General features: G+C 38.6%; 1 protein-coding gene across 1 annotated transcript in view; it reads right to left on the reverse strand.

Moving 5' to 3' along the window:
• The window catches only part of tox3 (TOX high mobility group box family member 3), a 51,374-nt gene extending 36,496 nt beyond the window's left edge, over positions 1-14,878 (reverse strand). Inside the window, exon 1 of the mRNA XM_036544257.1 lies at positions 14,037-14,878. Coding sequence (XP_036400150.1) covers positions 14,037-14,138 — 102 coding nt within the window. The 5' untranslated portion in view covers positions 14,139-14,878. The remainder of the gene's footprint in view (positions 1-14,036) is intronic.
• Between the last annotated feature and the right edge of the window lie 12,770 nt (positions 14,879-27,648).

Below are 27,648 nucleotides of genomic sequence, written 5' to 3' on the forward strand. Positions count from 1 at the left end.
ATTTATATGCTCATTATATGGTCATTAACTACTGTTCAGTTGCAGCATTGTTTAATTTTGCATTAATTACTGAAATTGTTTTGATTTGATATCTGTTGTGTTATATTTAAATGCATTCTAATGTTAGCAGATGGGGAAAAGTGGTTCAAAAAAAAAAACAGATGAAAATGGAAATACAATGGAAAAGGATCAAAAAAGAACTGGCAATTTTTAAGCATGGAAAACTTCCTTTTAAAAAAGCTGCAAAGTAGAGGCCTTACCTCCGTTCAGGCCAATAAGATGGACTCGAGGACAGAAGAAGGGGAAGTCAGGCTTTGAGTGGCCTGATCATGAATTCACTGCTCTGTCACTGTCAGGACAGGCTGTGTGTGGTTGAGGGCCCAGCTGTGAGGAGTGACCTTTTCCCAGTTATTGGCAAGCGAACAGTGCACCCTTTCCATAACACTGACTCCCATTGAAGAAGACTACAATATCTCAATGCTTAGATCACAGGACACAATGATGAGAGGGCAGAAACCACCAAATGAAATGGGTCCTGACCAAGAAAGATAATTTTTAGAATATTATATTTACAGAAACATTGAGCCATCCTGAAATTAAAGTTCTCCTCTGAACGCGTTACATAAACTCTCTAATTCTCCTAACCTTCCTCTAACCCCTTGGCTCAATGAAGTTTATAAATATTTGCACACCTGCTGCCTTTCCCACAACTACTGATCTAAGGCCAAATGAATTAATGGCCAAAGTATGATTTGCTCTCATTTTGCAGTTGACCTTAGACTTCTGTAGGGACCTACAATAGTCCCCATGGAGCATCATCATAATGACAAGGAGGACTTTAGATAATATACAGACTAGGGGTGTACCAAGTACTCTGCAGAATGACTTGCAGATATGGCTACGTCTCCAAGCATGAATACTAAAAGAGTAATTGGGAATATTATCTGTACCCAGCTGAGGGAAATGGAAAGTTTTCCAAAGAAAAACATATCAGCCTCTAGAAACTGTTTTTTGTGGCAATTCACATGGTAAACAGTAGAATATGTGGCTTCAGATATGTGTCACTGGTTAATAGTCCTTGCATTTCATATAGCTCCTTCGCTCTGGAAGTACACCATGTACGTCTACCTCCTTGGATTAAGTTTTAAACACAACAGAAAGTTTTACCCATTGCAGTTTGCATAAAGTGGTTTCACTGACACAGATATGGCGTAACACACCAATTGTCGAATCTTCCCTTATGTTCAGCTTGTACAGTGTTGTGCAGTTGCAGCCTATGCAATAACGTTTGTAAGGTAACCCTTGATTTTTTGCATTCACCAAACAAGGTAATGCAAAATCAACATTCCATGATTTCATTTTCACACAAAAAACCAACTGTTAAAATAGTCTACCCTCCCCGTTATACCTATATTTTACTTTTGAGAAATACGATTGGACAGCAGAGGCAACACAAAGCAGGTGAGAACAGAGCACCATTTGGCAAATCAAAGCGAGAACCACTGGGATTTAATTTCTTTTCAGTCATAAATCAATGGCATGACATAATAGGGAAAGCTGTCTCATATATATATATATATATTTGGTCCTTCTTACATGTTGGGCAGAAAATTAAATGGTCAGCTATATAATATGTGGAGTGATGATTTTTGATTCCATTTTCTCCACTTTATTACTTTTCAGCATGCCAGTAGTTTCACTTGGTCACAACAGAGTTGCTCATTCAGTTGAATGTATCAGCTAATAACAGTTTGATTAAGAGAATGATGTTGTTGGCACTCTAATGCCCTAATCTCCTCAGGGAACATATTTCCATGTGGGGTGATGGAGAAGGAATACAGATTAAGCATCACTCTGTCTTATTCTAATATCTTCATGCAATTACATCAAAATGACTTGGAGGCCAACCTCTTTGCACTTCCAGAAAAACCATATGCATATTTGTATATTTACAAACCAGTTTCCCTCTAGTTTCCCATTAGTTTTCCTAGTTTGTTTATTATTCAACAAGAGTAAAGTTACATCAATAACCACTCTCCATCATATCTGTTCAGCACAATGCTAAGACCACTAAGAAACAGCAGCTCTTTGTTCACATAAAATAGGAAAATTCTTAAAACATACCTGGCCATTTAATTTTTCATCTGATGCATTTTTTCTTTTTCTTTTCATCTAATCAACTTTTTATGTATCATATAGACCTAAATACAAACTGTAAGGTCTCCAAGTAGTCAGTTATGTCAATTTATTGTGTCACTGTAACCATCTCTTTTCTGGCAGCTAACCCAATAACACAACATGCCTACTAGATACACTTCCATGTCATATTGCCCATTTCCAGATCCACGTTTCCCAGTGCGACTTCTCTTACAAACACTGCCTTACCCAGTGCAGACACTGTTCAAAGGAAGAGCAACACTTCCTCTATGCCCTGCTAATATGGTCTGTTCTACATGAAACATATAAAAATGTGACTGCTGCTTTTGAAAGTGAGACAGCATTGCTGTATTTCTGAAAGGTAACCAGGGTAAAGAGGAGGACCAAAAACAAGGACAGCGCTAAAAGCACAGACAATTACAAGAGTTTGCACTTATCCCAGACGAAAGACATTGTGGGCCTGTGAGGGCGGTAATCGGAGACTGCCGTCGAAATGTTACAAATGCTGTGACTCAGTGAATGGCCACTTCATCTTTGAAAAGTTCTTGACCAAGCAAAAGGTCATGGAGAACATTTCCACTGCTATGACATTAAATAGGAGATGAGCTTGTCACTTGCCCAGTTCTGTGGCAGAGCAGATTACATTGCTGTTCCCCCCAGCAGAAGTCAACTGCAGCAAAGGAAGAATTTCAATAGAACTGTCCATGTTGACAAGAAAAGGCAAGCATTACCAGCACTTGTCAGTCACAATCCAGCTCTCTTCACCAAACTAAATGAAACGAGCAAGATTGCAATTTCAAACAAGTTGTTTTGGTCCATTCCATTTCAAGCTGTGATGATAATTTTGCCTCTGAAATGCAGTCATTAAAGTCCTTCTAGAAATTCCTTTGTTAAGACAGCCTGCCATAATGATGCACTGTTTAAATGAATTTGATATTTGAGAATGAATTTGAGAACTCCTGTTCTTAGTACACATTCATATTGTGCAGCCTTAATCTATCCTTCCTGACAGGTGTACCAGTGTTATAGCTCACTTGTCTTAGATTTTGTGTAATTATTCTATCCAGGGAACTCCAGTCTGGTGAGTTGAGATATGCCGATCATTTATTTTCACAAATTTCTCCTTTGAGTCCTAAGCTGGAAATGGCTAGTCAGAAATGAACACTGTAATCATGTGTACCACCTTATTTGATTCATTATAAGTACAGATTTATTCAGATTTTACTGCAACTTAAGTCACATTATTCATCCTAACATGTCCTACAGTGTAAGCTGTTAATACCATAGATCTGTCTTCAGAATACTGGCATTATATTTGGATTCAAACCCCTGAAACAGTAAATAGTATTTTGGGTTTTTGTTTTTTAAAGGTGTAAACCTGTGTGGGTGGCTCAAAAATGTCAACCAAATAGATATATAGATGCCACCAACATACCATACAAGAAGTACGGGAAGCATGCTGTATGCTGTTCTAATACTAATCACTGTTAACAGTTGAGGTTGTATCACATTGAGATTACACAGTGGGTTTACCTGATCTAAAACCATGTGGCTGAGGACTGTTTTCCAGAAAAGGAACAAATTGTTTAAGGCTGTTCATAGCTGGAATATTATCAAGAATGTGCAGTAAACAAGGTTGCATGTCTTTGTTCAACCTGAACAGGTTCTTTTCCTATACATTTCTGTTTATCTTTGACAAGTCCAATCTGGTTACTGCAAACCCGGCAGGAATGTGCATCCTACACATCATCTTAAAAGCTCACATTTCATCTCTGTAGGTGCAGTCATCTGAGCAAAGTATTGTAGCTACAAGAGCTAGTCAAATAGCCAAAATGAGCAATGCTCATGTGTTGTTGCTTGCTGTATTCCTCCTGTTAATGTTACTTGGATTCAAGATGATGTCTCGGGCAGTGAGCCGGCTTTGTTCAGGTTAATACAAGTTGATAGATGGGTAGATAGACTTTCACTTTCATACTGTGGGTGTGTGCAACAGACTAAGAAAAGCTGACCTGTTTTGTTTTATTTTTTTGGGACAAATGACTGTACAGACACCCAGTATGTATCATACAGGCCTAATAAATAAATACTGCCTACATACTGTCCCTAATCTCCTTGGTTCCCTGCCATTTTTCCCTAAGTTTGTTTACAGAAAAAGTTTTACAACAGCTTTTTCCTTACAGTAGGATAAAATGTTATGAATGGAAGGATCAATCTGCTTGGAGCAGAGGGAAAAAACTGCAAGCAATGTGACTTCAGTTGTTGGCAAATAAATCTTTCTTATCATGTATAAAAAAGAAAAAAGGTCCTCACCACACTGTTTTACAGCCACACAGAACAAACATTGCAGTCCACTGTTTAAAGTATTAGTTTGTTAAACCTTTCTCACCCTTTCTATGATAACGATGATTAAAAATGATCTCACCCCAATCAGACTGTAGTTTACAATAAGTGTGAACCAAAGACTGCATCTGAATTCAGACGTTAAATCAAGACACAGTACAAAGAGTGTCTTTAAATGAGAAAGTGGGCATCTATCCCATTGCAGGAAAGAGCTAAGAAAGAGACAGCACACATCTATTTCTCTATTCCTCAAACAAGGGCTACTACTGTGTTCACTGCACAATGTGGTGGGGCTAACACACTGCAACACTGCTGTTATAAAATGTGCGCGCATCTGAACTGCCAGTCTCAACGTTTTGTAGGAGGCAACTTAGAAAATCACTCAACCAAAACTGATTGACATGTCCTTTTGAAACTCGCTTAATTCTGAGTAAAACTAGTTTCTAGGGCATGAGGAATTCTCTTCTTTCATGAAACAGCTAAGTAGATTGTGTGTAGTAAGAAACTGGCAGGCTGAAACAGCTTATCAGAGTCAAAAAAAAAAAAAAAAAAAATTATTGAGTAATACATTATTGTGATTCAGATATCTTATAGTGTGCAGACTTTTGAGATCCTCTGTATGCTGAGAAGATGGATCTCTGGTGGAAAGTGGAAGAGGCGGCCCTAAAAATGGTAATGTCCATTGGTCACTGACTGACCAACTTCCGTACTGACTGAGCCAGCCCTACATTGACTACATTGACTAAGGGAACATGAAGGACAGCAAAGTAGTCACAACCAGTATAAATCCTTCTTGTAATTGTTGCAGAGCATGAGATAAAAACATGAAGTGTTAATCCATAAGCATATGGGATAAAAGTACAATCACCAATGCATAGGGTCACTGAGGTGTGACTGTGACATGATACAATCAGGATTTTTTTTTAATATTTACATATTATTTTTCCCTTGCGCATATTAATATGACCAGATTGGGGATTGTGTAATCACAGCTAATTACTTTAATTGCATGTGTCATTACATTTTTTAATGATGTTTAAGAGGTCTGTAATATTACAGTGTAATAATTATAATTTCAGAAATTCCAGTTTGGAGACAGGAAATTAGTAATTAAGAAGCAATTTTCAAATGATTATAGTTGTGAATATATTCCATAATTGCCATCTTGGATCTGATTATCAGTAAAACAGTGTTCGTCAGTGCATTCAGTAAAGGACATGAATATAAACACACCACTTTTCGTTCGCAGACCTTCAATGTCTTTCTCTGGCCAGGCACCTTGCCACTTAGTTCTCTCCTATGCATTTGAAGAGATCCCAGCAAGTGCAGAAAAGTCAACATTTTACTCAAGCTGATCCCTCAGTTTTAAAAGCTTGTCAATTCTTTCAAAATATTCTTTCAAAATGAGGTTGGGAGACCAGAATAAATCAATCTTTGACCTAAGAAGAAAAATGTAAATAGCCTACGCAGCATTTGCACACCCTTAAAACAATGTCTTAAGGCAAAACCAGTGGCCAGTGAGCGACAAATACAGGAAGCAGAAACCACACTTTTATGTTTGCCTTGACCCTCTTTTTATTGTTTTGCAACAGATAACAAGCAGGGAAATTTAGAAAAGGACCCCCCCCCCCTTAGCAGCGGAATCTGTTCTATGTCATTTTATCCAATTTGGTACCTCTTCCTTCATGCATTTGACAAATGCAAGTTTTAAGTTAAAAAGATCTTACCTGTTGTCACATATAAAATGGTTTAAAGCAGGGGTGGCCAACCCTCTCCCGGAGAGCCACATGTCCTGCATGTTTTAGATCTCTCCCTGCTCCAACAGAGCTGATTCAAATGATCAGTTTGTTATTCAGCAGCTTCAGGAGTTCATCACGAGTTGATCATTTGAATCAGCTGTGTTGGAGCAGGGAGAGATCTAAAACATGCAGGACATGTGGCTCTCCAGGGTTGGCCACCCCTGGTTTAAAGTGAATGCACAAAGGTAACGCTTCCACATTAGGCATACTAAAATGCTGGAACGATGGGTAGTGCAGGATCACTGCCAGCTGGCAAGTTCTCTGCCTTCCATATGATCAGCTCACTGACCATCACCGCATTGAACTTAAACCAACAGATCGGCAACAAGGTGCACCCAAGCCCTTTTCCATACTCACAGAATCTCTGACAGAATTGCAGAACTATACTTCAAAATGGAATCTAATGCTTTCAACGCCCACATAATTCACTGCATGGCAACTAAAGTAATATGAGGTCAATAGGCAGCCCTGTTGAATTGTTTTAACAAATACAATAAGGGGGAAGGGAAGCAAATATTGATTGCCATTTAGATTCACTATACAGGAAGCACAAATTAATTAACTGTAACTTGCGTGGCCTGTGTCTGTGCTTGGTGTGTACTGTTACCGTTTCACAACATGCACTTAGGCTTACAGGCTCACAACAACCTTACAGTCTCCGCCTCCTAAAACCCTTGAGCCTAGGAGAAGGTGATGATATGTTCATTAGCTACAGCTGTTGTGTAGGTCGAGTTACTTGTTAATTGAAATTTGCATAACTGAAGGAGCGACTCTGTGGAAGTTTTGAACACTGTTTGTGTGCTCTCATTTAAAAACCTCAACCTTATTACTGCTATTAATTACTACTTTTAATTTACTAATAATGTTAGTGAATGGAGAAAACTGGTTAAAAAGCAAAGAAGGGATGAAAATGAAAAAAAAAAAAGGAAAAAAGCAATAAAAACAAAACAGGTCTGTTTTAAAACCCCCAAAATAGTGTCTCTAAGCAGGTCTGCCATCACAGCTTTGTTTGAAGCATCATGGTGAGATACAAAGAGATTCTGAAGATCCGTGCTGATTTTCTGTGACAGCCGAAGGAGCAGCGGGGTCAACAACGCGTCTGCAGAAGAAGCATAGTCATCACTCCCTTGCAGATGTGGTATGATGAGAAATGCGTCGGAACATTATTTGTGTTATTTGTGTTATGATTTATGACCATAATACAACATCAGCGACCATTCGACCATTCCTAACCTCCTGACTTCACTAGTGCCACAGTCACTACTGTGAAACTACTACTGAGATTGGACCGTTCTGAGGGGGTCGTGGGTTGAGAGCATTTGCTTCATTAAAGTGACGAGAGCCGGTGTTTTTTTGGAGATTCGAGGGTGTCGATTTATGAGCGGCAGTGGAATTAAAGATGGTCTTTATGAGAGCTGATCAGGGTAATGGCCTGTGTCAGCAGGAGGTTTACATATTCAACAGCTTCCCAACATTTGGCCATAAAGACAGTTAATCCTTCTAAATGTTCCGCACACATTCAACAGAGATAGAGGACCCTTTAATGCAGATTTTCACTCGTGCACACCACACACACACACACACACACACACACACACACACACGCAGCACTGACCATCAACAGCACACGTTTTCTGGGGCGATGCATCTCGAACGGCATTCAACATCTGCAGCCTCAGAAGATGGAAACAATTATCTTTTAATTTTGGACAGACCGTCTCTTGTACGCTCCCCAAAACACATCTGCCTCAGCTGCCGAACAATGACTCTTTCACTCTCACAAGACAAACGTATTATAGTCACGTTCGTGTGGGAGATAAATAACACTGTGCATTTAAGGGCTGCCTTATTTTTACACCGGGCGCATGCTGTGGTGCGGCATGTTGACATTGTTGATCTGAACAATGTGGTGCAAGGTCAGTTTATTGGGGTAAATGTGCAGCAGAGCAGATCTCTGTCAGACTGCACTTCAGGCACCAGTACTTAAAGGAATGGTGACCAAAACATGGACCAGCCAACCTTTCCCGCCCAACACAAAACACTTCTGTCATTACACAGCACTGAAACCATGAAAAAATACAGCCCACAGTAACGAGACACCCCCATTTATAATAGCGCACAGCTTTTGTCTGGCTTTACCCTGAATTGATAAACTCCTACGTTTGCTCTACATTATTTCTTTTTTTTCCCCCTATTTATGAAGTCAGTTTCTTAGACAGACCAAGATTCTCATTAGAAACTGAAGCTTTCCTGTGCATAGAATTCATAGCCCTTCTGCAGAAACGGAAGCTCTCTAATTCTTGAATCCAGTCACAGCTTCCATAGCAACCGTTCTCGGTAACTGGAGGCTGCGTTTTACAGAAGCCAACGGAAGTTCAGAAGTGAACATAAAAACAGAAACAAACAACAAAAACATGTTTTCATTACATAAAGCACACGCGGGCCATTTTTATACGGCTACAAATAGAACTGAGCATAGAGGTGTTAGAGTTTGCAGCACATACACATAGGCTAGATAGCCAGAATTCACCCCAGTTTGCTAAGCACTCAGCGTGATTTCAAAAGAGCTAAAAACAGCATTCCCTGGCCTCAGAGTAACAATGACAAGATTAAGAAAATCTGTCAGGGCGTCATCAATCTATCAGCAGTGCAATACAAAAGAGGCCACATGAACAAACATTAACAGCCTTGCGCAAGTTACCTCACGTATTCGCTGTCTGCACTGTTAGAACATAAATGAAGGGACAGGGTTGCATAAATTGAGCTTTCTGTACTGCTATACAACATAAAGTGACAGTTGCATACTCCGAGCTTTAAAGAGATGTATGACTGCGTGAACCACTTCTCATTGCACCCCTACTTTAAGTCATGTGGAGCATGTTTAGAATGTGTGCAATGCTTTGCAATGAAACGGCACCAGCTGTGCACACTACAGAGTTACACACAGTCACACAGTGTTTGGGAAGTTCTTTAACCTCTTCCCTCCTGCCCTGAGGAGTGACCACAGAGGCAGAGCCTTGGGGGTGTAATTCAGCACCTCTCACAACTCTTTGTTTCCAGGTTTCTTTGTTTCCTATACAGAAGCTTGAGGCAGTAAATCCCAAACATCCTATGATAAAGCTTTTGTTTAACCCATGCCACATTTGAGAGCTACTGAAAGTGCTCTGCACCTCTGTGTGTGTGTGTGTGTGTGTGTGTGTGTGTGTGTGTGTGTGTGTGTGTGTGTGTGTGTGTGTGTGTGTGTGTATGCGTGTATGCGTGTTTCCTAGTTCACCATCATTTTGCAAATGTGCTCAATGATCATTGTTAAGATGACCTACAATAACAGTAGTTTACAAGCATACTGATACTTATTGCTACCACCATGTAGCTAAACTCAGGAAAAAGAAAGTCTATTAATTATATTTTGTAATTATGTGTTGTATCTTCACTGGCAAAATTGTTATTGTTAATCATAAGAGTGTGAAACCTCATTCAATTACCTTCAAGGTTGCCATGGGCGGAATTTTATAAATAATTCCACATGCTACATTCTGATAGAACTGATTCAGCCTTTTGAAGCAGAGGAATGAACCAGGATTTTGCAACATTTGGCCTACTATAAGTAAAGGAAAATAAAAAATGACATTTCCAATCTGTGATTTCAAAATGTAATGTAATAATCTTTTAACTATGATCCCTGCCTCTTCAGCCACTTTGAATGCTTCCTGACAGAACCATGCATAGCACATGGTAAGAGGGTGGAATGTTCTGCAGCAAACAGTAACACTCCTCGTAAAATGACATCACCCTAATTAGCAGGACACTTCAAAAATCATATTCTGTTTCACAAACTCCAAAAATCTGCTAACAGCAATGTGGGTGAAACCCATTAGCTTAGTACCATCTGGTGTTAATTACTGCTACAACTAAAACTAATGCAATTATGCACATAAATCTTGGATAGAAGAAGTATCATTGACACAAAGAAACATAACACCACAAGACAATCCGTTTTTCATTACTAAATTCAGCACTAACAGGCACAAGTTTTTATAAGAGGACTGTTTGCGACAAAGTTGTTTCATGTAAACCACTTTGGTGTTTACACACCAAAGGACAGAAACTTTAACACAGCAACGACTGCTTTTTGCAACATATTCTAACATGACATTCTGTCACGACCGAAGCACATGCAAACACTTAGGCCTAAAAATAAAAGCAACTTCAAGTACTATATAGTGACTGTGGTCACATTTTAAATTGTTAAATTGTTGTTCAAATTAATTATTTGCTTGACAGACACCCTAATACAGGGTGACTAACATAATCTGTGAATTAGCTATTAATACAGCAACATACTTTCTGAGGCAAAAGTGCTCAACCTCAAAACTGAATATACTGTATGTACTGCATCCTGGTTACAACCACAATTCTTTAACCACTACACTGCACTGCTGCCTTTCTTACCTGAACCAATTATCCCTGATCAACTGAATATATTGTAACTTACATAAAGTGCCAATCAGTCATTAGCTCAAAAGGTCCCATGGGGATGCCCTTAAACACTGTTGCCTTTGTATTCTAACATTTAAGCCTAACCCTTCATTAAAGCCATTCTCAACTGCCACAAATCTGTCATACACCTGAACACAATTCAGCCAATTAAATATTGAATATCAGAGTAATAGGTGGGTTTTGCCTTTACTGAGCTGCCGTACCACGGCAGCAACTTGAAGAGTGCTTTAAATCAGTCTTAATGGTACTTTTCATCAAGGTCTCAGCTCAATTTCATTAGATTACAGCAGTTCATCTTCTTTGTAATATGCAGGTTGACGTTAACGTATTCGGCGCTATGAAGTTATGACATTTTCTTTTTTCAGCTGCCATTTTACTTCATACCATTTTTAAATAACAACCCTGGTTTATTGGTTGTGACTGCAGCAACAAATTAACTTTTGTGCCTTTCATCTAGATTATTCTGTAGATTTAAAGAAGGCTGTGATGTTTGAAAGTGCTCCAGAACCCTCAAGTCTCTATTTTCATTAAAATTGTATTATTTCCCCTGAACAAACTTTTAAGAGGAAGCCATCATTTATATATCAAATCAAATAATCTTTGGCTCCCGCAGAGGCAGTTCTGAATGGGGAGCTTAAGTAAAAGCTTTATCTTCGCATTCATATTGCGAAAAAGATTTTCTTTCTTGTAAACACAACTTTCCAGCGGGAAAATCAGTAATGTAACGTGAAGGCCATTTCTATTTGAGGGCACTTCTCTGCTTCATTTTAAGAAATTTGATAACAGAATTCTATTCTGGTGAAAATATAGAGAAGGATTATTATAGCCAGATACAACAGTTTGTTCTACCTACAAACCATAAAAATATAGTTAAGGCACAACCAGGATGATGGCAAGAAATGGCACTTTAAAAATACTGTTCAACTGCACTACTCAAACTGTATCAGTTTATACACTACACCAACACAATTTTGGCTGGGCCTACACTTCATAAACACTTGGGCTCTTACAAAAGTTATTAAATTTGATGTTTGCTCCCGTCACAACTGGCTACTCTTCAGTAGCCAGGGAAAGACAAGAGACAGAGAAACTAAAGACAAAATCCAATGCAGGAACACCACATTTTTTTTTTATGCTCGGTTCTGAGAAGACAGCTCTGCATCTTTTACCACCATGGCCTATATGTCACAACAGCATGTTTAGTGGCCTCATAATCCAAGCTCTTTACACACAGATGTCCTGAGCCAATTGGCAATGGTGGCTTTTGGCCAACCAAGGCAGGATCAGGCAGTTGGTCCTTGACAAGCAGGTGTGTTTGCATAAGAGGGCCCCTGCATATCGATCTGGTAACACTCCAGATAATATGATGTCCAATCCCCTCCACACAACTGTTCTTCAATTAAAAGCCCACCTGCAGAAGCATTAACAGATAACTGAATAAAAGGTCCTTCACTGAGCAGTGCCTGTTCCTGCACAAAATGCCAAGCACTGTAAAAACACTGACAGGTTTACTCTGTGTCCCTTTTAATAACAACTATTGGGCTAAGACCTGTTGCCTAACAACCGTAAAGATGGTGCTAGAACCAAGCAGTAAACCTGGCCACACTCATTCACTGAAGTGATGCCTAATATCTACAGTGCACCTGACTGGATTTCTTACAAAAATAATAGATGCAATATTTCTAGATTTCAAATTAAGAGTGATGGGCAGGTGTTTGTAGTAAAAGCATAAATCTCTCGAATTCTAGCTACAGACCCAACCTAGATTGCTGAAAATTACAGAAAAGAGTAAAAGATGTCCTCTTATTACTGCATATTCACAGTTACTTGGAGTCAGGGATAGCCATATCCGACAGCACTTAAACTCATTTAGGCTGAGTTGCAGTAGAACCAGTAATGTCTCCCATGAATGAAGACAAAATACTTCCGCTTAGATTTATTATCAATCAGCATTTACTTAGGGACTAACCTGAGGAACTAAAAGCTGGAAGAATGGTTGCTGTGCTTGATATGCCATACAACTGAAAACAATCTGCATGTGGAACGTCAAACCAGATTTTGTCTCCATACAAAAATGTAGCACATACATGAGTCTGGCAAGTGGTAAACTGTAAAAACTGTGATATTTGTGTCAACACATTTACCTTGAGACTGTTCATTGTCTGTTTAGAGTATCAGATGTTGGAGTTTATTTCACATGCGCATTTTAAAATCTTAGCACCATCTTCTTGGGTTTAATTACAAACATACTCAGTCTAAATAAATTAGTCTAAAATGAGAAGCAATCTGGCGAAATCAGTTTCTAATCGGAATGGCACGAGATATGAAAACACATTAATATCTTACAACTTTACAATCTACAAACTAGATAGCGAAGATATCAACAAATTCCACATCAAGCCAGTGGTCCTAAAATATTGGTGTCACATCAGCTGTCTCAAATCAAGCACAATTTTTAATCTCCACCCCTAACTTCCCACTTTTCAACCTTCAATCAGTGCAACCATCAAATCAGTTCTTTGTCCATGAGCTTCCTCCAACTGTTGATATACGAGCTCAGGTGAAAACATCAGGATTTAGCATTCAAATCGCGAAAAGTGTTCAGAGAGTTTCGGTTTGATTATAACATATCAGCGTTATATAACTCTGAGATAATTACCTACTGTTTAGTTGATTTAAAACTGCACCGAGACATGATCAGTTATTATACTGCATCACAAAGACAGCAGCACCAATTTCTTTGACTTTAAATACTCCCTCCCTTAATTTGCTTTGTGATTAATGATATGCTCATGAAATCTCAACAGCATCGCCGCAAATAATTGCAAATTCACAGTTACGAATCAGTTGATGAAAGTTGGTAAAGTGAACGCCTTTCTTTGCCGAACAAGATGAACTTTTACTTGGCACGCTAGTCTCACACCTGCAGTGAAGACTACAGCTGGTGTAGCTAAAGAAAGAACGAGACTCAGGAAACAATATAGCTAGTTGCCAGCCAAGAATTCTCAGCCAAAATTTTATCCCCGTCTAACGTTTTTTCGCATAACCTATCATGTGTTAACAGTTCTATGTACAACTAATTATGGTGGCTAAATAATCAGGATCCGTGTTTTTTAGCAGTTTAGCAGGCAGCTGGCAAATAAGTACAGATAAGATTGGTGAATGTCAGCTTCGCCAGCGGACCAGGTATAAAACCTAGAGCACCCATGCAAAAACAATGATAGTAGAACGTTAACACTTTACCTTGTTGTAGTTGTAGTAACCCAAACAGTGGGTAAAATCCAGGTTCGACGGATCACCAGGAATAGGATTCCCACCGGCAGACGGATAAAACCTTACATCCATGTCGTTTCTGGATCGAATGCCTCTATTTTGTGACACGAGCTCAGATCTACAAAGCGTTCCGGGGGTCACGTTTTTCAGTCTTTTAAAATCCACGCGCTGTTAGTTGGTTGGAGAAAGCAGCAAGCTTTGTCGGGACAGTAGGGAGAAGAAAAAAACAGACAAGGGATGGGGAAGGGGTAGTAAAGTATATCGCTTTGATAATCCTCTTGTAGTCGTAGTAGTTTAGTGGTAGATAGACTTGCTAGTTCAAAACTCAAATACAGGTTGATCAGTTCTGATGCTTTTCCTCGAGGGGTGTTAGCTATACCTATGCCAAGCCACAATGTTTGCCCATGCATTTAGGAGCAGCTGCCGTACACAAAGAAGCCACGCGACCGGCGCAGAGAGGCTTTTCCACAACCTCCTTAGTTCAGCGATACAGGGGGCTGACAGTGCAGAAGAGAAAAAATAATAAAAGTCCAGATCGCGCGGAATGGAGGAGGGTCCGTCACACCATTCATACGCCCTCTTTATACCCCTTCTTCGTTTATCGTGTTTGTTTTTCTCTCTTCTTTTGAGTTGGCGAAGTTTGTTGTCGTTTTGCGCGTAAATCAAAAATTTAAAAATAATTTCATTTTCCTTCCAATAACGTTGTTTCACTCATTTACGACGACTACAACCTTATAGCTTTTCATTCCTGAAAACAATGCAACAGCAAGTCTTCCCACCCAACGGTCACAGCTTGTAGTTTTAGAGTACTGGTGCTCTGCGTTCGGTTCCTGGCTGTGTTCCTCCACATAATGAATTAGTGAACATGTGAATAACGCTCGCCACTCCCCCAGTGCCGCTCGCCACTCCTCCCCAGTCAGCATTTGTTTCAATGGAACAACAGAGCGCTTTATCCGGGTATACTCAAACTCTTTTACTTAAAAAAAAAACTGGGTTCGTTTGCAAAGGGTGTTTTCAATTTAGGTTAAACTGGTTTTACGCCACAAGAATGCACTTTGGTTCGTTACAAGCTATGGTCTGCCGTTCCTATTTAGCCAGCTTACCTTGGTCTTGAAGTTTTTTTTTTTCTTGTACTTTAAACATATTTAACACACGCACGTGTGGAACACCAGTGGGAAACACTGAGAGTGGCTAAATTTCCATTGTGAGCGCAGAATTGACGGCCAATCACACAACAGTGGTAGGGGTTTCGCAGCAACTTCTATTTGGCATCCAAAACCTCTGGACCAAGACAGGCACAGGCATACAGACATAAGACAGTATATATACGGAAAAACAATACAGGTCATATTGAGCACGAACTTCAGCAAAAACTCAAGAAGCCCTATAGTGTTTTTCCGTCATCTTCCCTAAACAGAGCGGTGGTCAATGACAACCAATCCCCACCCATGTTCAGCCAGGACTTACAAAACGGCAATATGGCAAAGCTGGGAACATATTTTCACATTAGACATACAAACAAACTGAAAGCATCACCTATCGTCTGGAGAGTAAAAACAATTAGCCTATATCATGTTTACTGTGGAGGATTTATGACTTAACTTGCAATCAACTAATCGAAAACATCGTTTTTGGCAGACGACATGACATTTTCTGTTGTACAGACTGAAAAAAAAACAGATGACAAATAAATAGCTACTGTAGCTAGTCTGCTAAGTGAACATGATTGTACTTGATTATATGACTTGAGATGGGACTTGATATGGTAAGATTACAATGGTGAAATGAAAAAAGAAAAAGGCTAATGGCTAATGGCTCTGGGGCATGAGTGAACCTTAAATAGGGGTTTCACACAGCAGTGCAACTGTACAATTGAGATGTCTAAGTGTTTTCTGTGAGGACAGTTCAGAAGTCCAGGAACTGTAGCTACAGGTATGCGAAGAGGCCAGGTTAAAAGCATGTGAACTTAAATGGGTTTGCTTGATAATGTGGACAACTTTGACCAATCACTACAAAACTGAAAAGTATCCAATGTCTCTGCCTAGTTGTAAGACAGTCTAGTACAAAAACTTTGGAGGTAAATAGCTATTCTTGGATGGCCATCACTTTGATTTTTGCTGACATTAGCCAGGTCAAACATGTGCTCATATTATAGGTTGTCAGACTTGTAAAATAGCTATTAACTATTGGATGTAGCTTCCTGTATGACAGTTAACACTGCCCCCTGTATTATCATATCCCGCAAGTATCAAAATTCTCAGAACTTGCCATCACAGAGAGCTCTGCAGCTTTTTGTGCTTTTGCCCATTCTGTGCGAGAGCTGCTAACCTGTGACTCCACTAAGCCCTGAAAACGACAGTCTGAAAAGGCAGTAGGCTAATAGCCCTTGTTTGTCCAAGTTCAAGTTCCAGCAGTGGGTAGGGGGCTCTTGGGTGTTCTGATTGCATGTTGCATTGGTATAAAGTGGGAGTGTACATTTTTGCAGATTTTAATCAAGGTTTTATTTTAAACTAGCTAGGTACAGTAGGTACTTGAACCCATGGTGTTCGTTCTCAGTGTTAAATGCAGCACATTGGTTGTTAAATATGTTAATGAAACTTATGATTAGATCACTAGTGGTTAGCGAGAATAGATAATTAGCTTATGTTAGCATATGTAGCTCTTTTTATCGTTAGCTTTCAAGCTAAAATAAAGACAAATGATACAGCTCTACAAATTTCTTTATAATTTTGGTTCCAGATGTTTTACACATACTTAGTTAGTTGTAACTGTAAGATACTTACAGTTAGCTATCACGCTGTATTGATATTTACAGTATATAGTCATAGCAAATGAAATAGAAAGAATGGTACAACTGCATTGTGATTACATACAGAAACATAATTGTATCATATCAGAAGTATCAAAACATCATCTGTTTGTTTTCCTGCTGTAGACAACATCAGTTTTTTTCAGGTTTGCTGAATGGCGGATTTGTTACTGAAGTAGTTTGAGAATGTCCAGTGTCTCATTGTTTTTTGACCAATGAAATGTGTAAGCTGAATGAAATTATGTCTTACAGAATTATTCTGCTGTATTGAATGTTTAAATGGATCAGCTTCCATCCCAATTGGTCTCCTCCCTCTCAACAAAACCCATAATTTGAACATGTGTAACGGGGTGTGTTAATGCTATTTGAGAAACGCAAGTGATTACAATCTTCGCAAAGGGTCGTTGTATAGTATAGGGCATTGTGTCAGTGGGAACTGGTATGTATAACAGTTAGTTTCAAGCAGTTCTAGGCTTTTTTCTTTTCTTTTTTACCTGAAATAAAATGATCCCACAGCTCATATGAGAAACTTTTATGGGTTACCAGATGATTAGGCTTAAGAAAGGTGTGTTATACACCAGTGAACAGTATTTAAGGCAATTGTCCAGAAGTAGGAAAAAATGTATATCTTAAACAGGCAACTGAAAGTCTATAACATGTCTGTCAAAGCTAAGTCAAACAACACCGAAGCTTCCTGCCATTCTCTCTAATGGAGTCTCAGCAGTCAGAATAAAAACGCATTCCCATTTACAACTAGTTAGCAAATTTATGAACCCACAGGCCACAGGATGCCCTCCTATTTCTGTTTGTCTTAGACAGGCTCAATATATTTCCTGTTACTGAGAGGTCAAATTCCAAATTCCAATGTATTTATGCATGTCATATTAACCACAGATTTCTGTTTTGTGAACATAATAATTGCTGTAGGTTTATGAGTTTCAGGCTGTGTCCAAATATTTGCTGAATAAAATATTACCTATCAGCACTGTCTCAGCCACCTGCCTCGATATCCACAACTGGTGGAAAATGGACATGAATGCAATGAATAGTTTGGAAATTAAAATGAATGGCATTGCTCATTAGCTGCCACAAAGAGACCCCCCTGACAAAGAGACTGCTAGCTACCCTGCTTTCTAGCCTGGGAGGCCATGTCATCTCTTCCTTTTGAGTCCACTTAACAATAGCCTGACCATGTACCCAGCTTGTCACTTTTAACGTTATTTCAGATGCAATCTGCTTCCTCTAAGGGCAAAACAAACATCAGTATATCGATTTTCTGAACCCTGATGTTGTAGCAAAAATGTAGCTAATATAGTATAAATCACTTTTCCTGAATTGCTCAATGTGTTTTTATTCAAACAAGCTTTTTCCTTCGTTTCTGCAATATATGCATGAACCACAGTTGCCAGTCAGCCTTTTTCCCCTTAGAGAATGCATGCATAGTAGCCATACTGAATGTATGAACCTACTTCTCTTGGTGAACCTGTTAGAACCTACCTGTATTGGCAAATATAAGAATATAAATGTGTAAGAATGTGTGTATATGTTATTCATTTATCATGCGCTCTGCATAAGAAATTGGATTTGAATGTACTCCTGCAAGATTGAATCAAAGGGGTATGAAATGCATGCATGTGACTACAGCAGAGTGGATGCCATGAGAAAAGTGACTTCATTATCTATAAATATTCCATTGTTGTTGTTAATTAAGCTGGCTAACGTGTAGCATCCGGTCTGTTTTTCCATTTCCACTTCAGTCATGACAAATGTGTTGACATTTTTAAAAGATTTAAAAATACACTTAGCAATGGTATCTTTTCACTTTTATATGTAGAAAAAAATCACATACATATATACATGCCCCCCTCCCCCCCCCCCCACCCCCAATATGAATTCTCACCACATCTTGCACAGAGTGAATTCAGATAAGAATCTGTATGGTTTTGAGTTGTGTTATAATAACATAATTTGATTGTCTGTAATTATTTCATTTGCGTGTCTAAAGTTGAGGCAATATAAACGCTGAAAATGTTTCTTTCGTTGCTGGTTGAGTCAGTGATTCATCCATGTACACTTACATGACATTTGTTGCTTTCCACTCAGCTAGGCAGTATTGTGATGATAACATTTGCTTACCTTAAAATAAATTATCTCACGTGGTCTTGGTTCAGGATCCATTAAATGAGAGCAAAGTTAATTACTATCAAGGCACAATATTAATGAAAGCAAGTAATTAATTAACCTTGTAAACCTTCTTTTTGTTCCTCTTAAATAGGTGTGTTATTTCTTTGATCATGATCTCCACACCTGAATGTTGCGGGTGAGTTCTTGTATCACAGCTTCTTACCTCCAATGTCAATGATGACATACATTATTTTACTTTACTAAATTATTTAGGTCAGTAATGTGCCTTGCTAATAGATGTTTCTTTTCTTGTACAATACAGAGGGATGGAATAACACTGGCTTCTGTTTACCATTCCTGTCACTATGAAACAAAAAAACTCACCGTTTGACTCACATCAAGGCTTTTATTAAATATTTAATGGTCTGAACCTGGGATTTAGAGTCATTATATCAGTAAAATGGAGTAAGGACTGCTGCTTTTTCCTAGTTAAAATGTTGAGGTACAAGCTATATCATTTAATCTGTTTGGATCCTCTTTTTATTACAACATAAAGCTATTTTAAATGTATAATCACATTCATTCTTTTTGGAGAAATAATTGCGATCCCTATTACAGTCATTAAAATGAACATTAACATGACCCAGGATACAGTTCTTTGCCAAAACATCTGGTATCCTACCCACTATAAGATACCCATTCAGAGAACTCAGCTAGATTTCACCAAACACTGTCAATATACTCATTACGTTTAATTAGACCAAAAATAAAATGTCACGAAAAAACATTAATTGATTCATCCATTCATTAATCCCTCATACTCATAATGCTTTACACCCAACGTCTCACTGGCAGTCAATCTCTCAAGAAGCCCATGGGGTCTGGAAGCATGTTTCCTGACAATTTTTTTAAATTAAATGACAGCTTAATGCTTTATTCTAGTATGTATTGTAAATTAAAGAATTAAATAAAATTAGTTCTTAAATGTTTATCCAATAATACAAACTACTTCACGGCTCTGCACTGAACTGAAATGAAAATAAGGTTTCATGGCACCGAGCTGAGACGCCAGTTCCAAGGTGCTAGCTTTTTAAAATTGCTTCAAGATTGCAAGAGCCATGCAGGATATATGACTATATAAATTCTTGGCTACTAAGAAATACATGTGGTATTGAACAGTCCACTTTTACAAGTTCTGCAAAGAAGAGGCTGTGATGTGCATATCATGTTCATTCCAGTTCTGTCCTCTTGCTACATTTTTGTGGGCACAATTGCAGCACTGGTTCTCTGACCACAGTTGTCAGCTATAGTTTTAACTGGACATCTGGTTAAGTGGGATTATGGGACATTTTAATTGCAGGAGAGAGCTGGATGATACCAAACAGTTACCACTTCTGGAATCAGAGCTGATTCCTCTCAGGCAGTGTTGGATCGCTCAGAGTCATCTGAGGAGTCACAATCTGTGGGAGAGAAAGAGAGAGGGGGAGTATTTTCCTCAATTTCTCACTAATTTCTGAGTTAATCATTGTATGTTTGTTATATAACAAATAATTTATTTTTATTTATAGTGTCACTTATATAAATATATGTTTATATAACATAACATAATTTCAGCAAAATGTAACTTGAGAGTACAGGGAAACCAGTATATCAGAGTATAGTGATAACCTAAAGACTCTATAGTGAGTCTTTACCACTCACTTAACTTTTCAACAGAATTCTCTCAGGATTTTTGATGTTTCTTTTGGCTTGCCAAGTTTTCCATCTGGAACGCACATTGATGCAGCATTATCAGCCTCATCAATCTGTTTGTCTTCTCCCTTCTGTTCCTCAATGATGTGGATGATGATGATGATGATGTCACATCATGATGCTCTTGTTTGCTGAAGCTTCAGGTCAGCTTAGTTTTACCAGAATGCTGTTCCATGTTTGAACTTTCTAGGATCATGGTGTGACTTGTCTTTCCACTCTTCCATGCTGCATCTAAGTACCCGTGTTGTAGTCAGATGTCATCTTGTTTCAGGTTGGAAAGGCATCTGTCATACGGTTGTTTTTCAGCTTCTGTTTTTCTATGCTACTCTGCATTTAGCTTTAATCCTTTGTTGTCAATAGATTTTCATGCACTTGCAAGTTTGTTCAGATACTTCTTCCCATTAACATTTGTGTAGGCGACAGCCCTTTTCTCACTCCAGTAGATCATGAAATGACTTTTCACAAAGCCCTCCTTTCCATCATGTGCTTTCTTCATCAGAGCCTTTATGATCTTCATCAAGTTTTCAGCCAGACCACTCCATCATGGGTAATTAGGGTTTGAGGTATCATGTTGAAACTCAGAATCTTCTATGAATTGCTTGAACTCTGAGCTGGAAAACGTGGAAAAGGGCTGTTATCTGTGAAAATGACGTGCCATGCAAAGACAGACTTCATGAAAGCAATTGGCTGCAGCAATACAACCCCATGACAATTAGAGTAGTAGTCAGTTACTACAATGTGGCTCTTTCCTTGACAGTCCAACAGATCATTCCTGATTCATTCTTAGCCAATATATTACATCTTGTGCTCTCCTTTTCCCTTTTCCTCACCTAGACAGCCTTTATGAACCTTGCAGAATATTTCCTTGGGTAAGCTGCTGGTATGACACTTGTTGTACTTGGAAACAATGGCATCAAGAACTGTGAGTTTTGATGCGCACATCCAGTAATCCCCTATTCTTTCTGGACAGTCTTTTCCTTGTGCAGGCGATCTCTTCAGAATAGAAGCCTGCAGCTCATTCATTGTTGTGTTGGCCTTGGTTTCTCTCCTTACGTAGCAAAAATGTCTCTCTCCTCACACCTTTCTGTAGACATAGAAAGTGAGATGATAACCAAAAATGTAGGCTTTCATCTCTACAACAGTTAGCTTATGTGTGCTTTCATTCTTGCCTACAGTATTGGAAAGTGTGCCCACTGCATGCATGTACTTTCCTGGGGTGTAGATGAAATTTGTATCACATTTTTGCAATCTGATCAGCATCCTCTGGATTCTCATGGGACAGTCATTCACTGGCTTAGCCATTAGTGGTTTGGATTAGCTAATGGCCTATTATTGGTTTCTACAGTAAAGGCTTGCCGACAGACATACTGATGTAGTCTTTCACATGCATAGGTTATCACTCACAGAGCTTTTTCAAATCTATGTGTATCTTTTTCTCCACTCCAGTCAAAGCTCTGGATGAATACGCAATGCGTTGCAGGGTCTAATCATGCATCAGCAGAAATCATTGTACTCTTGGATAGATCAATGAATCATAAATCTGAGCACTGGCTCTGCAGTGAGTATTCCTTTCAAGTTTTGCCAGCATTTGTTTTGTTCGTGTGACCACATCCATTCATTTTTCTGTTTTAGGAGGCATCTGAGTGGAGTTGACTGTGCTGATAGCTGGACTATGAATTTCCCAAGGTAAATTACCATACCAAGGAATCATCTCATATGATCTTTGTTTTTGGGACAATCCATATTTTCAATTGCTGATGTTTTTCTTGGGTCAGGTTTTATATTGTCCTCTGAGACCTACAGAGGTAAGTGTCCTCATGCTGAAATCACACTTCACCTTGTTGAGTTTCAGACTGACTCCTGTCAGATCAAGTCCTTGTCTCACTCCTCCTATGTTCTGCTCTTCTTCTGTGGCCCACCATATGATGATATCATCCATCATGGTTTCAACACCATAATGGACTGTTCTCAAATGTCATTCTTATCACCTTATGATACACCTATAGGACACAATGAATTCCATACGGAAGGCATAAAAGTCTGTATCTAACCTCAAACATGCACAGCCTTGAGGCTATTACATCCAGCTTAATTTTCCACAACCCAGAGGATGTGACTAACTTGCTGAACCATAATGCACTAGCAAACGGTACCATGATCTCCTCTCTCCTTGGCATCTCAAAATGCTATAGCCTGACATCTTCAGAGCTGGACCCAACTCTTCTGAACTTATCCAGTCAGTAGGTTCATCAATTATCTTGAACACACCCATCTTTTCTATGCAACAAAATTGTTCTTTTGAGCTTTCCTCTCAATGAAAAAGGAACTTTTAAGCATGTATGTACTACTGGAGGCATATGATCATCAAGGCCATCAAAAGCTTCATACTCACTCAGAAGTGATCCACTGCTGTTATCTGCTTGGCATGTTGCTACACACAAGGCTGAGCCGAGCTATCTCCCAGTTTTTCCACCAATAATAAAATACTATTTTTTCTTTTATTCATTTATTTAATAAAAACTTGAACTACTGTGCTTATCATTTGGAATAAAGCATGTTTCATGCCAGTACTAAGCATGTGGTTAAAGCTATTTGTACGTAACTTTTCCCAAATTAAATTACTGAGAGTAATGATTCCAAAGTGCATACACTTTGAAGGAAATGAATATCTGAAATGCATCACAGGCACTTGAGAGATTCTTTCAATGGGCCAAACTCATACATTTACCTTAATGTCAGCTGCTCTGCAAAATACTGATCAACACTATCTCCCAGTTTTTCCACGAACAAGACAAAAAATTTGTACCTCTTAAACATGATGTTTTGCTGGGGGACAAAGTGCTCCTAAAATTTTGCCATTAGATTTTATAGCTCAAATTCATAATTGCTAATTTGGAAACTATTAAAAAAGTCCAGTGCATCCTTGCAGTAATATGAGAACGGATGCCTTATTTTACTTGTCATCCTCCCCAGCAATGCTAGCATTGAGATAAATGTTGAAATGCTCTTTAACCTGTTTCCAGTTATAAGCAACATTTCCACCTACCTGCATCCAAGACAGAGGTTTTAATTTATCCATTGGTTTTTTCAGTCTGATTTCCTCTTGATTTTTTCAACTTGCATTTCACTTCATCCGTTAGGCTAGCTAAAGTATGTTAGCAAGATCAACCCATGGCTCTGATGAAAACGGCCTCTTTCACCAGTTTCACTTCTCTGTTTGATTTATACTTAGTTTTTTCAACCCAGCTACCATTTCTAATTCCACTTTGTGTTAGCTTTATTGATTTGAATCAGTCTGGATATAAAATTCACTTTTTTCATTAAGTGACCATACTGTATCACATACAGTGGCATCCTGTTAGGGTGCTCATGGCACAATGCCTGTTAGGATATAGGCATCTAGTATCTTTAATATTAGATACCAACATACAAAACCATGCCAAAGTTCACCAAAGTTGGTGCTTAAATGGCTGAATAATAATAACCTTGAACATAGCACTTTCTTTAACTAAGAGAACACTTTCAAGATGTGTTCATTTAATGTAAAATTGGTATGTGGCTACTTGTCAGTATTTCAAAATGGAAGCAAGCTATACATGTTGTTATATGTATTATTACTGACTATAATAAAAGCAACATAAATGCAAAAGTGTGCGTGTGATTCCTCAATTTGTCTTTGTCGGGATTATTGTGTGGACATCCAGCTTTTGCCAAATATGATCTGCAAGACATCTCAGAGCAACATTAGACACTGCTACACTGTGCAACATACTGCAGGGAAAGAAGCATTTCAAGCCCTTTTTTTGGAGCAGGTGTTATGTTTTACATTTGACAGGGCCACTTGGCAGTGCTCAGTTTGCCCATATCTTCTCTTGGTCCTGCAGTTGACAGTTATGTGGAGAGGACATTTTGTAATTAAGTATTAGAGTTGTCACTGTAACCAAAGTGTGATAAACAGGAAGACTGCAGTCCTCCCAGAAACATACCATAACCTTGTCAAAAGAACATAAACTCCTTTTGCATCAAAGTAGCAGAGCTTCAGGCGCTAATCAAATTCTTATCTTGACTTCAAAGGGTGACAGCTCCTCTATAGCACAGATTAAAGAAAGAGTTCCACTATGTCTCCTAATCTACAATAAAACATAAGCTTTATGTTGAATGGGCTTCTGTTTTTCAGTATTTGAGTACAATGTTATCTACTATACAGTGATTTTTGTACTGTGCTGCTGTAGTATCTGGAGATCACTCTCTGCTCTGCTGATGCGTAAATCCATTGACATCACTTGATTTCACAGCAACCAAACAAATCGACTTACTCCTTCGAGTCCATCTCAGGACAAGATGTTTTATAAAATGCAACATTAACCTATTTAATGTAAGCAGTGACATGCAGATCATAAAGAGGGGCAGTCTACTAAGGTGATCAGCCTCTTATGAGAGTAAACACATCTCTGACAAATGGAAGTCTGTCAGACACTTAAAGATAAACGGCAGCCTGGAGTGAGCCACACAATGATGAACATGGAAAGATAATGCAGCTCAAAATTACAGAGATTTCATCCAGCAGAAAGCCATTTAACATCCCCTAATCCATCAGATGCTCTTTCAGACTTCTTCATCAGAGAGAAAATAAAATGTGATGTTCCAAAGCTGCAACTGCAGTGTCTCATCCTTTCATTTTAAAGTCAGGTGTTCTGTGTGTTTTATTAATCCACAAAGATATGGAAAAATAATGGAAAACCTAGATTAAACTTCAGTTATCAGTCCTGAGATGAATACAGTTTAAAATGGATGTAAAAATGTAAAAACAAAAATAATTTTCTCGTAATAATAAAATACTATTTTTTTTCTTTTATTCATTTATTTAATAAAAACTTGAACTACTGTGCTTATCATTTGGAATAAAGCATGTTTCATGCCAGTACTAAGCATGTGGTTAAAGCTATTCGTACGTAACTTTTTCCAAATTAAATGACTGAGAGTAATGATTCCAAAGTGCATACACTTTAAAGGAAGTGAATATCTGAAATGCATCCCCATTTTGAATGCATTTCAGATACTGTTGGAATATATTCTGGACATATTCAGAATGCTCTGTCACTGTCCTCCTATTTCAGAGAGCATAGCCTGACACCAGTGTTAAGAGTCCTGAGAGTGATTACTGACAGTCACCCCCTGGACAAGAGCCAACATTCCAAGTTTTTTTAAACACATGTTGATCACACCATCTTCTGCAGATCTGTAAAAGGACTGAATCCAAGTTCAAATGTGATTTCGTAAATGCTGTTGCCTGTGTTTCTCAGCCAAGCTGAACAGAACCTGAATGCACCTCTTCACAGTGTTAGGTTCTGTAACCAGTATGTGTGTTGCAAATGCCCCATGGTCAAGATGGCTGAATGAAATCTTCCCTTGAAATTATCCTCTTGAACAAGTGTAATATTGTGCTGGCCTGCAAGAGGTTGAAGAGGTAGCACCATGAATGCGTTCATCTTTACTTTAAAAAAAAAATTGGCAGCGAAGGAAAAACCTGCAGTATTATTGTCATACAATTCTAGTACTATGGAAATAAACATTTTCTGTGCTGAGGCAGTGGGCAGACATGACACTAATGAAAGTGAGAATGAGCATGAGGATGCTGTAGAATCCTTTGATTTCCAGCATTGTGAAGCCTGCCTTGCAGAGGCAGGGTCTCTGGTGTCTTATGCCTAAAAGTCAACCATTGCAGCTAACATTTGGGATGGAGACAAGCGACTCCAGCCTCTAGCTATTGTACTATGGAATTCTCATCTCAAGATGAGATCTATTTTGAGGGCTGACTGAAACACAGTACAGCAGTGCAATGCACCAGTAAAGCTCACCCAGACAGACAAGAAAAGCCTTGAAGAGCTTGTGGCTATTCCAGGGCTGTTTGAACACGATACTCTCCTCACCCAGGATTTCAATACAGGCTCATCACTGAGCTGTCGTCTCAATCACAAATCAAGAATCTATAATGTATGTGGGAATAGCTGAAAGGGTGCTTTTTCCCCTATCTCTTCAAATAATGTTCAAGTTTTAAATGCATTCCGATAGTACTTGCCTTACCGAAATCAATATCTGAATATGAGATTGGATAATTCCCTTTAAGCATGTATATTTACATTCAAATATTGTATGAAATGGTATACACACACACACACACACACACACACACACACACACACACACACACACACACAAGTTACTCTTATGGTGTGCATTCGTTCTCCTCCTTCGTTGAGTATTCATTCCATCTCAGTTGCTTTTTATCCAAAACTGAGAAATGATTCTGCTTTACAATACAATAGAAGGATTTGCACACATACTAGATGCCGAAACCCACCATCCTCCAGATATTTCTGAGGATGAATATACTATATATGTTATACAGTGCCCAGAGGGCTGTTGTTTCAATTACACAACTCAGTAATAATTCCTCAGCAAAGGAGAGAGATTAAGGATTTCAGGCAAAACCCTTTCTTTTCCCCTTCATATTTTTATGTATGCTTTGGCTATCTATATTTTGTTTTTAGTGCTGAGCAATACCTCTAATTTTACCAAATTAAACATCAGAAATACCTCACAACAAAGAATCCCACACAAGTAATACATTTTCTTCTTCACCATTGATCCCTTTCACATTAGTACTTTTGCACTCTGATTAATTTACAATTTAACAAATACAAACTGTGATTTTGGAATATTAGTGAAATCACATCAATGATTAATCAGTTACAGCTTTGTGACCTTAAATCTCATGAAAGCATCTGAACTACCTATTGACATAATACTGAGATGAGCTGTATCTAAATATTTGATATCTACCAAAAGTCATGCAAGTCATGTTTAAAAAGTCAACTCGTACACTGTCAGTGTCAT

Source organism: Megalops cyprinoides, chromosome 13, assembly GCF_013368585.1.
Source record: "Megalops cyprinoides isolate fMegCyp1 chromosome 13, fMegCyp1.pri, whole genome shotgun sequence".
Taxonomy (NCBI): Eukaryota; Metazoa; Chordata; class Actinopteri; order Elopiformes; family Megalopidae; genus Megalops; species Megalops cyprinoides.